Here is a 13,068-nt window from a genome sequence, read left to right on the forward strand (position 1 = left end):
ACATTATTTTTTTTTCGAGTTCGTTCACTGGGAATGTTGTGTTTGCAATATTTTTTTAAAAAAGAACTAAATTTTCATTAGATAATTTTGAAAGCGGTATATTAGAAGATACTAATGCACGACAAAAGTCTTCGTTAAAAGTTACTTGTTCGGTTTATTTTTTGGAACTTGACTGAAAGCACTTGGACACTGAAGGTTGATATTTTTCACCAGATGTGGTTTTTACTTTTTTTAGCTAAATGTTTCGCGCTTCTGACATGCTGATCTATTTGAAATTTTTTTTCAGATGAAATCTAAAAAAGTATATAAATATTCTATAGTTGTACCCATTTTTAAAATCTAGGATTGTAGAAATAAACTAAGAATGAAACGTTTTTGCATAACAATTAAAATATTTAAATTAAATCAAATAAAAATCGGTGTAGCAATCTTGAAAATGTCAAGAAATGACTGTGCAAAAAGGAAGAACCCGCAAATATTTACAAGAGGCTCTTGGTCTTTTCTGTTTACATTTAAAGAAAAAATACTGTGAGCATAAATTAAAAGCACTTAATTAAAGTCCAATATATGATATGTTTTTGTTTTTAGCAAAATTAAAGCAAACTATGCTACTGTTAGAAAAAAAATGTTAGCGACCTTTCAGTAGACTATTGAATGATTTGAATTTTAAATAGGTATCCTAGTATTTTTTATCGCAAGGAGTTTAAAAAATGCTTGAAAAAAGAAAAAATACATCGATTTATTGCGAACTAGCCTTGTGTCGGTACTTTTCTTAAACATATTCCCCAATTTTAAAATCTTTGTTTGTACCACCGTGTAAATTTTTAAAATAAAATAAAAAATAATACGTGTGTACTTACGGTTTTGCCACAACATGAGCAATAAACTTTATCCATATTCATAGATAGCTCTTTGTAAGGTTTTATCCAAGTTGAAACATTGCTTATTTTCGGCATTTTCAAAGCACAATAATTATTCACAATTAGAAATACACGTTGTTTACGCCTCCAATTTTACAACAAAAGTGAAACCAAGTGAAACTGACCGTCAAAATAAAAATTTTTAGCTAGAGACATAAACTGGCAAACACAAACCCTTAATTCCAGGACAAAACGTGACAAAACTATAAGCCGCTGTCTTTTATTAGTTACTATACCAAGAATTTGAATACCAAGTGATTATAAAATAAAATTAAATATTGGCATTTTAATGCTATCTTTAAGTTTGAATATAAAAATATATAGTTATCACCAAATTTTCAAATTATATGCACTTTATGATTTGACATTTTTGCATTTTTTATGCATTATATGCAATTTGCATATTTGTCTAAGTCTACTTATTTACTTTTTAAAAATTGAGGTTCTATCAGGTGCTTCACTCAATCAAAAATGTTTTTTTTTTCTAAAATACAGGAAAAATAATCATTTTTAAATGAAAGGATTGAAATAATAAAAAAATAACATAAAAATCTCTTTTATTACCTATCACTAATAATGTACAACATTTAAGTCTAATATATCACAAAGGGATCACTGTATTCAGTAGCTTACTTAGTTTATGGGGCTAATCATAATAGCAACTCTTTGAGAAGCACCACATCCAACAGTATTTTGAATATAATCTGGGAAATTGCTCTCTAATACTCTAATTCTCCTTCTTCCTACGTCGGGGAAAGCCTGGGTGGCAAGATAGTTTTCAGGAGATTTGTAGACTAATTCATAATCTTTAAAGTACGGACAAACTTCCCATCTATAAATTTCAGGTTTGCCCTCAAATCTGAAGAATATGCAAGATCCCAAATCTGTTCCCAAAATTACGATCTTTCCTCCTTTAGGTCCGAGATCTTGTATCTTTCCAGCTGCGCAACCAGCTCTCAAGTAGTCGGTCCGGATCTGGAAGATTCTTGATCCCGATAAATAAGTGATGACTAAGAAGTTACAGCAGTGTGGCTTGTGGACAAGTGCAATATATAGTACATCTCTTCTACAGCTAGATACCAATTTTGGAAGAACCACTCTGTATCCCTTGTTTCCAGCTACATCGAAGACCAAGATTGATCTTGTGGCTGCGTCACTAACGTAAACGAACGGTCTGCCATCAGGTGCGTACTCCACGACCAAATATTGCAATCTGGAAGCTTGGGCTACCAATCCGCATAAGTCCAAAGTTTTAACTTTCTTTCCGTTGAGAATATTAATAGCAACAACTTTAGGAGGAGATCTACGCATGGGTGTTTCCAAGGAGTTAACAACACCTGTATCGAGTACCCACAAAATGTTGTTTTCATCCAAGTAGATATCAACAACAGACTGCAAAGCATTACAGTCCCCTTCTTCTTGTGAAGCCCAGCAAGGGAATGGTTCAATAACAGCTTCGCAACCTTTATGTTTTAATCCGATCTTTCCTAAAGTTAGAGGGACTCCTGGTTTGTATCTTGGCAGTGCTACGAATACATCATCTTTGTACACTTGAGCTCTGGTGGCAATTACGTTTTTGGGAATATACCTACCCGAGGATTTGTACATCGATTTGGTGGTATCAGTGGGCCAGTCAAAGTGGCCTCCAGTCCATTCGATAAGTTCGCATGTATTTTGGGCTTCTACATAGATGAGCACCAAGGCCAGAACCAGAAATTCCCTGAAGATCATCTTTCTAAAACAAAAAAAAATATTAACAATTTGCTTTTAGTCCCATTGAATAAATAAGTAAAATATAAATTCTTGGGTACTCTTGTTAATGAGCATCGTAATTTACAGGGTGTCCAGAAACTCTACCGACAAACGAAGACAGGAGATTCCTCAGATAATTTAAAGACAATTTAACCCAATTCACCTAGTCCGAAAATGCTTCCTAAGGGAGCTAGAGCTCTTTGAAGATGGCGCCATGTAATTAGTTTTTCTTAAATACCTCCAGAACGCTTCCATTTAGATAAACGAAAATTTGTATACCTACTTATTTACTTCCCAGAAATGAGTCGATTCCATCCATTGCGAATTTCTAGTACCGGTCATAGGCGCCCGTTTTGGGTAGGGCAACGGTTATTTTATCGAATAACTTTTTTGTCTTTAACTTTTAAGCATTTTTGATACTGGATTATTAAATTGTGAGGTATTCTAGTAGTAAAAGGTACTCTTACTTTAAGTCGGTAGGACACACCGTTTTCTAGAAAAATCGATTTGAAAATTTTTGGTTTTGGGAATTTGAAAAAAAAGTTAAAAAATTTTTTAAAAAAACGATGTATTTTACCAACTTAAAGCAAGAGTAACTTTTAGTACTCGAATATCTCATAATTGAATAATCTAGTGTCAAAAATACTTAAAAATTAAAGATAATAAAGTTATGCTATAAAATGACTGTTGACCTACCCAAAACGGACGCCTATGACCGGAAGTAGAAATTCGCCATTAATGAAATCGATTAATTTCTGGAATATAAATAAATGTACCAGTTTTCATCTTTCTAAATAATTTTTTTTGAATCTTCTTTTTTGAAATTCAAAGAACGAAAAATTTTCAAATCGATTTTTCTAGAAAACGGTGTATCCTATCGACTTAAAGTAAGAGTACCTTTTAGTACTAGAATACCTCACAATTTAATAATTCAGAGTCAAAAATGCTTAAAAATTAAAGACAAAAAAGTTAGGCGATAAAATAACCGTTGCCCTACCCAAAAAGGACGCCTATGACCGGTACTTGAAATTCGTAATGGATGGAATCGATTCATTTCTGGAAAGTAAATATGTACACCAATTTTCATTTTTCTAAATAGAAGCGTTCTGGAGGTATTTAAGAAAAACTAATTACATGACGCCATCTTCAAAGAGCTCTAGCTTCCTTAGGAAGCATTTTCGGACTAGGTGAATTGGGTTAAATTGTCCTAAAATTATCTGAGGAATCTCCTGTCTTCGTTTGTCGGTAGAGTTTCTGGACACCCTGTATACAGGGTGATTCATTAAGAATTTCCAATCTGAGTTGTAGACTCTAGACCTACACCCCAAAATATTAAGATCTAACCCAGATCAATCACCCAAATAAAATGTGAATTGTGACTGAGTTACAGGGTGTTTTATTTAAAAATTTAAGAATTTTTTTACCCAGTGCTTTAAAACTATTTGACATATCCTTGTCATACTTGGCAGACAATTTAGGAATTGTACCTCCTACTAAATTATGATTAATAAACGTTTCTGGCTATTACCAGAGGCTTACGACAGGGGACAGTGAATGGTTTTCCCTTCCCAAATTCTACGCCAATGGCGGAATTGCTATTTTAGCACAATATTTAGGTTTTCTAATAATTTCTATGTAAATTATACACTCATCATTCGTAACGTTATAGTCATTAGTTCTCGAAATATTTGAAGTTGAAAATGAAACGGCACAGTTATTTTGATTAATGTATTGTGCCCCTTCATTTTTAACTTTAAATACCTCGAAAACTAATGATTTTATCGGTACGAATGAAGAGTATATTATTAACATAGAAAGTATGGGAGAAACTAAAAATTGTACTAAAATAGGAATTCCGTCAGTGGCGTAGAATGTGGGAAGGGTAAACCTTTCCCCTGTCGTAAGCGTCTGGTAGTAGCCAGAAATGTGTTTATATTTAACATATTTTAGTAAAGGTGTACAGCACCTACACTTTCTGCCAAATATGATAAGGATATGCCAAATACTTTTAATAGTAGGGGAGGAAAGTATGCTAAATGTGCAGTCACTCGAGCGTTTTGGGGACCTATTGGGTAGTAAACAGTAGGTTCTAAAACCAAAAAAACTTAAGTAAAGTTTTCCATTTTAGTGGGGACTTTCCATTTTTAATTTAATTTTCGAAAAAATGTTTCAAATAAAAGTGACTTATTTTTACGTAAGGAATCTGAATCTGCAATAAAAAATGGGGGCTCATATTTAAAATTTTAAAGTAACCCCCAACCACACCTCCGTGGGGGGGTCGTGTTTAGTGCCATTCGATAGATTCTTCAAACATATTGAATAAGTGTATTTTTCAGTTTTTCGATCTGAGGTTCATTTCGCGGAATATCGCAGGATTCGTATTTAAAATTTAAAATTTACCCCCACCCCTCTCTGTGGGGAGTCGTGTTTGGTATCATTCGATAGATTTTTGACAAATATTTAGCACGTATTTTTTATTTTTTAGGTCTATCATTCATTTCGCGGAATATTCGCTTTTTTCTTATGAAACTGTGACTCACCCATTTCCTTACGCCCCGCCCAAATCGTCAGATTTTGAAATGTACACTGTTTTGCATGTACTTAACTTACCTTATCTTAATCTGACGATTTCGAGTTTTTCTAAGGATACATTTTCTTTTTCGGCCACCCCTAACGAACTCCCTTGTGTTTAGAGCCAGTATATGGTAGAAGTACATCTACAGGGTACCAGTTTTCTCCCCATAATCTGACGCGCTTAAGTTACTGCAAAAATCCCCGCTTGGGCTCCCCTACCATAAAGTACTAGATACAAATAATTATTATTATTTATGTAACAGGGTTTGATATAAAAAGTTAAAAATTATTTATACCCAGTACTTTAAAAATATTTGAAATATCCTTATCACACTTGCCAAAAATTGTAGGTACTGTAGGTACATCTACTAATTTATGTTAAACAAACGTTTCTGGATACTACCAGAGACATACAGTGGAAAGTGAATGGTTGACACATCCGAAATCCTACGCTACTGACGGAATTGCTATTTTAGCATATTTTTTAGATTCTCCAATACTCTCTATGTAAATACTTAATATACTGTTCGTTCGTAACGATAAAATCATTAGTTTTCGAGATGTTTAAAGTTAAAAGTGAAAGAGCACAATACATTAATCAAAATAGCTGTGCCGTTTCATTTTCAATTTCAAATATCTCGAAAACTAATGACTTTATCGTTACGAAAGAGTAGGTAGGTATATTATTTACCTGGAACGTATTGGAGAATCGAAATATTGTGCTAAAATAGCAATTCCGCCAGTAGCGTAGAATTTGCGAAGGGTAAACCATTTAACTCCACCTGTGGTGAAAAATGGGTGGATCAAGTAGCTCAGTAGTCACCACTGCCGGTCCTAAGCCCGGATAAAGGAGGAAGGTTGGGCAGTGGGCTGACAACCCACTCCCGGAAAAAATACACTGTTGCGAAACCTGAACATTTGCCTCGGAATACAGGACGGAACTTTCAGAAACGACTCAAGCTACGAAACATGGACTATGCATTTGGAAACTGGAATGTGAGGACGCTAAAGAGACCAGGAGCTCAAACCGCACTTCTGCAAGAACTAAAAAGATATAAGCTCATGATTACTGCTCTTCAGGAGACAAGATGGCTGGGAAAAGGTGTCAGGGACACTAAAACGCAGACGATTCTATTTAGTGGGAAGGAACAAGGAAGCAAGGAAGCAAGGAATGTGGAGTTGTATTTGTGGTGGATAATAATTATTTTAAGTGAAAAATCATAGACTTCGAGTCATTCAGTGAAAGGATATGCAAGTTGAGAATTTGCAACCACTTCTTCAACCTAACAATGATAAACATTCACTGCCCAACAGAAGAACAAGAGCAACATACAAAGGAAAGCTTCTACCAACAGCTGGAGATAGTATAATATGATAATGTTATATGAGCCGCAGTTCTATGGCACAATAGGAAAACACTCACTGTACAATGAAACAAGCGAGAATGGGGAGTTTTTGATAAATTTTGCCACCAATAAAAACATGCTTATAAGTTCCACATGCTTCCCACATAAAGACATACATAAAATGACATGGATTTCACCAGATGGAACCACAACCAGTCAAATTGACCAGTTGCTGATAGACAAAAGGGCAACCAGTAGTATCCCTATGTGAGAACACAACGAGGAGCATGCTGTGAATCAGACCATTTTTACTACAAACCAAATTTAGATGCAGAGTTGACAGGGAAAGAAACGAAAGACAATAAAGAACAAACAAACGACCTGGAAAACTGAAGATCGAGGAATGCAAAGAGAAGTTCGAACAAGAAGTCTCAAATGAGTTAAGGACGCTAGAACTGCACTCCATATAGGGCAAATGGAGTAATATCAAAATAGCAGTACTGACAGCAGCAGCGTCCACCTTGGGAAACAAGAAATAGGAGAGAAGAGGAGCATGGTTTGATGACGAGTGCAGACAAGCAATAGAGGAAAGAAATGAAGCACACAAAATGTACATAATAAGATGAACACGGGAAAGATGAACATTATTTGAAGTCGCAAGACGGAAACCAGACAAGATATGTAGAGAGACAAAGAGAGCCTATGAAAATAGACCAATAGAAAAAATGGAAGAAAATTTCAAAAACAACAAAATTAGAGGGTCTTACAAATACCTAAAAAAGATAAGAAGTGGGTATAAACCTCAAACAAGTCTATGTGAAGATGAAAGTGGGCAAATAATCAGTGACCAACAGAAAGTCACAGAAACCTGGAAGCATTATTTTCAGACCCTACTTGGAACACAAGTAGACATGGAAGATGAAATGGGTATGAACTACGTAGAAGAGAATGAAGTAGATAATGGAGTAGAAGCTCCAACTATAGAGGAATTTCTCGAAGCTCTTAAGGCTCAGAAAAACAATAAAGCTCCGGGAGTTGACGAAATACCAGCAGAGCAGTATAAGGTAGGTGACGACCACCTAGCAAGTCACATCCACCCGCTCATCAAAGACATATGGCAAGAAGAGAAAATACCCGACGACTGGAAGAAAAGTATAGCATGCCCGATTTATAAAAAAGGAGACAAACTCCAGTGCAAAAACTACCGTGGAATCTCTCTACTATGTACAGCATATAAAGTCCTCACGTATATTATAAACCAGCGGCTCCAACCACTAGCAGAAAATATTATTGGAGAGTATCAGACGGGCTTCCAACGGGGAAGATCGACACTGGATCAAATATTTACAGTCAAACAGATTTTGAGCAAATCATGGGAACACGATATTGATATTCACAACGAGACTTCAAACAGGCATACGACTCAGTCAAAAGGAACAAACTATACTATATATTGGCTGAATTGGCAATACCACACAAGCTAATAAGACTCATTAAAGCTACAATTGATGAAACTCAGGCATGTGTACTAATACAAAACCATCGGACAGACTTTTTCAAAATTTCGCAGGGACTAAAGCAGGGAGATGGGCTGGCCCCAACATTGTTTAACCTGGCACTGAAGTATGCGGTTAGGCAAATGCAAACTGGATCAGGAAACCTACTGACCAACCGAACGGTTCAACTTGCCGTTATGCCGATGATATTAATATTATGAGTAGAACATCAACAGGAGCACAGGAAATATATGCAGAGTTAAAAACACAAACAAAGATGCTAGGTCTGGAAATTAACAAAGAAAAAACAAAAATAATGACTCAGATGAGAAGAAATATAGTCCCACAAAACATTACACATAAAGATGCCATTGAAACGGTTGGAATGCCGACGGATCAGAAGATGGAGAAATACGGAAGAGAATGACGCAGGCAAACAGAGCTTATTTTGCCCTCTCCCATATATTTGGGTCTAAAAGCGTCCACCGAAATACAAAGATGAGAATCTATAAAACTTCCATTCGACCAATAACAGGCTGTGGCAGTGAAGCCTGGGTCCTGAAAGAAACATCCAAAAACAAACTCGCACATTCGAAAGGAAAGTACTTAGGAGAATACTAGGACCTGTGAGGGAAAACGGAATCTTCAGAAGTCGTTACAACAACCAACTTTAGCAACTTTATAAGGAAGTACCCCTGTCAGACTTCATTAGAATACAAAGATTGCAATGGGCCGGACATGTGATAAGAATGGGAGAGGTTAGGCTACCAAAAAGAGCACTGAATGCTAGAATGCAGGGAAAGAGACCGGTTGGAAAGCCAAGAAAGCGCTGGGAAGACACAGTAAACAGCGATGCACAAGCCCTTTTAGGAGTCCGTGTATGGAGAAGAGCAGCCACGGAGAAGCAAGGGTGGAGGCAAAAAATAAAGGAGGTCAAGGCTCAATTTGGGCTGTAGTGCCGTAGAAGAAGAAGAAACCATTCACTGTCCTCTGTTGTACGCCTCTGGTAGTAGCCAGAAACGTTTGTTTATCATAATTTTGTAGGGTGTACGGTAACTACACTTTCTGCAAGGTATGACAAGGATATGTAAAATAGTTTAAAAGTACTGGACAAAAATGGTTATTAAATTTTTAAATAAAACACCCTGTAACTCAGTAACGAGGCACATTTTATTTAAGCAATTTGGGTTAAATCTTAATATCTTGAGGTCTAGAATCTACAACTCAGAGATTGGACATTCTTAATGAATCACCCTGTAGATAATTCTGTAGAAACAAAAATACGGAATGATAAAATGTAAAGTATATTTATGGAAATTGAGCAATTACTTGGATTTGATATAAAAATTATTGACAATTAGCAGAACATTAAGGATTTTATGGCTGTGAAATGTTTTTTAATTAACTCCATTGAGTACAAGAATCTGCCCATTGGGCATTAAGCCTTTGTTATGGTAAAAAAATTCAGACATGTAGAGAGTTACTCCAGTGAGTAACCTCTTTACAATTCTAAAACTAAAATTTTATCAGTCTGAATACACTTGAATACATTCGGTTGGTCAAGTCGGACGGTAGTTGCCGTTTTAGTCTACGCACTTCAAAGTAAAATATAAATATATTGTTTTGGCACTCAATATTTTATTATTTTTTTTTTTTTATTTAGCTAATGCCTCGACAACTAATGGCCATTGGCATGGTAGGTACGGGAATTTTGAACACTTAGGTACCTAGTGTCATGTGTAGTGTGTGTGTTGAGTAAGTGTCTTGTTACTTTGCAAAGTAGACGTCATTGTCTTTGCAAAGAGACGCTAATTGTATCCGAACGTCTGCGGTCCCTCCGGTGAGTACCGATCCCACAAGGACAGAAACTATATCCATTTATTAATTTATAATAAATGAAAAATTTCTGACCCTGGTGAGATTCGAACCCACAACCTTTCCGATTTTTTCGATCCAAAGGCAGGCGCTCTTACCACTGAGCCACGGAGGGGTCATTTTATTTTTAATGAACAATACATTTGAAATTGGTATAAAATATAACCCAAGAACCACTATCAAAGAAAAGCTATAATAATCAGTAACAGAGCAAATACTAGCAGGCAAAAAACATACTAGAGATATCATAGGCCAATGAAGGACAAGAACTTATCCAGAAATACAAAACTGAAAATATAAAGAATTGCAATCAGACCACTAATTACATACGCAGCTGAGACAATGTGCCTCACAGCAAATGATGAAGAAAAATTGAGAATATTCAAATTGAAAATACTCAGATCATCAACTAGGAGACATAATAAAGGAAGGAGATATACTTAGATTTATTAAAGTCCAGAAACAGATGACTGGAACACACAGAGAGAAGGAAAAGCGACCTACTGATTAAGAAAATCACCAGATGAAAATCAGAAACTGAAAGACCAAGGGGAAGAACCAGAGAGGGATGGAAGGACCAGGTCATGATAGATATCAAAATTCTGAAGTGAGAAACTTAGATATGTACATATCGAAATGAGTGGAAGAAAATTGTAACGAAAGCCAAGTCATAAAAGAAACTTTGACAACACACAAGTGACTCACCGCAATAAGCGAATCAGAGAGCTCTAAGTAAGAGCTGCAAACATTCCATCCGGAATGAAAAGCCTTGATGATGATGAATAATCAGTAAAGAAAAAATTGAAGGTGTACGACGTAGGTAACAATAATGGAGAATTACTGAAACGAATGTCAGAATACCTTATCATATTTTTAAATAAGCAGCCGGACTGTTTACAGGAAATAAACGCTATGTTCAACATATCCAAAGACACAATTTGCATTTAATTAAGGGCGTAGGCGCAAAATTTAGGGCTAATGCTTTTTATTACAATGTTGAGAAAACTAAGAGGTATTTTTGAAAAATTTAAACGCAAATGAAAGATTACATTATTACCCAAAACTTTTATAATATTTATTTTAATAAGTTACAGGGTAAAAAGAAAAAAAACTTTGGCGTGATTTTTAATTTCAAATAAAGAAACGTTTTGTTTATTCTGAGGGACTTTCGGTTATCGGTAATTCTGCGTTTAAATTTTTCAAAAATATTTATTAGTTTTCTCAGGATTCGAAAAATTGAATGCATTTAAAAATTATTGGTCCGAAATTTTGCGCCTGCACTCCAAAATAAAAATAAGACTTATAGAGAGTGTAAATTTTAAAAGGTACCACCCTCTACAAATAGATCCCTATATAAAATCTAAAAATATGCAACAAGACGCCAAATTTATTTATGAGGGGGACATTTTGTACACCAGTTTTCAACTAAATTACATCAACTCTCTAGCGGGGGCGGACACAACCCCCAAATCTTTGAAGGAAAGGGGGGTTGAGTTGTCAAAAATATATTTTTTTATTTTAATTATACGTAATGAGATTCATAAATCAAATTTTACTAACTTATATTATATCAGCATCAGCAAGAAGACGTTTTTAAAGAACTGAAATGGGAAGACATGGGTATCAACAAAAAAAGAAAAACACTCAATCACGTCAGATGTTGCAATTATGTTGTTCTTGGTACAACCATACAAGAAGAACTAGCCATAATGCTGACTCAACTAGCACAAGCATGAGAGAAGATAGGATTAAAAAGGAGCATGAGTAAAACAAAAATCATGACAAATACAAATGAAAGAATATAAATATAAATAACGTAAATATTGTTGTTGAAAGATTGTTGACGAATATAGATACCTGGGTAAAATAATCAAAGCTAATACAGAGAACCAATCAATTGAAGTTCAAAGAGTGGCCAGAAGAACCAATCAACTGGATCAGATTGGCGTGGGCAGCGTTTGAAAAGTTAAGATGGATACTAAAATGCACAAAGATACAACAGTACCTACCTAAAAACCCGTGTATTTGATCAGTGCACTCTCCCTATTCTAACGTATGACTCAGAAACATGGACATTAACAAAGGCCAACATAAACAAAATATAATTAACTCCAAGAAAAATGGAAAAATGGGAATAAAATTGTAAGACAGAAAATCAAACAAACGGATAAGAGAGAAAACAAAAGTAAAAAATGTAACAGAACGTATAACAGGATTAAAGTGGACAAAAAGATAAAAGATGGAATGTTGAAATACAAAAATGGAGACCGTGGACAGGAAGAAGGGGAAGAGGAAGACCTCAGATGCGATGGAAGGACGATATTGTAAAAGCTGCAGGAACTAACTGGAAAAACGCAGCCAAGGACAGACGGAAATGGAAAGATTTGGAGAAGGCCTATGTCCAAAGTTGGATAAAAATGGGCTAAAGATGAAGATATCAGCATCACTTTCGATATCTTGCTCTTTATTCCCATTGTCATCACGGTTGACGGTAGTAGCACTTTTGAGATCAAAAAACTCCTATAGTAGAGTATAGAATTCAATATTGCTTTAGACAAGTAGCTTGACAAATTTTGTAACTGCTTTATTTTTAAGTAGCTATCGCTATATTCTCATGAAGCCCTAGTGGAAATTTTTCTGTTTATACCACTCCATAAGAAGTATATTCTTGTCATAGACTCACTAGTTGGAATGGGTTTTCCACTTTCAAATTTAACGAATCGATACTTGGGAACAATTTTTAAAAATTCACAGATAAAACCTAAACGTGAATTTTTCTTTCATTAACAAACCTATGTATGTTAGAAAATCCCTGAAAATCCGCTTTTTACAATTACCAACTTCTTGCACTGATATGAATTTACCTATTTTTGTTACAAATCTCACTTTTACATGGATGTCGCCACTTAACTAAATTAAAGAAAAATATGAACTACTTTTGCACCGACTCCTTCAAATGGACTAATATTCAAATGATATGAAGCAGAGTGAAGAAAATGATTTAAAAATAACATTAATAAAAGATACGTGTAAATATTAGTATATTAAGAAAGTTAGTATGTTATACAACTATAACTGTTAACTTTATATAAAGTTATACTAAAG

The 13,068-nt window shown here is 35.0% G+C and overlaps 1 protein-coding gene across 1 annotated transcript; it reads right to left on the reverse strand.

Annotated features, from left to right (window-relative positions):
* Positions 1–1,553: 1,553 nt before the first annotated feature.
* Positions 1,554–2,651, reverse strand: LOC114339413 (protein yellow). The gene has a single exon (XM_028290062.2). The coding sequence runs from the start codon at positions 2,649–2,651 to the stop codon at positions 1,554–1,556; it is 1,098 nt and encodes a 365-aa protein (XP_028145863.1).
* Between the last annotated feature and the right edge of the window lie 10,417 nt (positions 2,652–13,068).

This window comes from Diabrotica virgifera, chromosome 7 (assembly GCF_917563875.1).
Source record: "Diabrotica virgifera virgifera chromosome 7, PGI_DIABVI_V3a".
In the NCBI taxonomy this organism is placed as follows: domain Eukaryota; kingdom Metazoa; phylum Arthropoda; class Insecta; order Coleoptera; family Chrysomelidae; genus Diabrotica; species Diabrotica virgifera.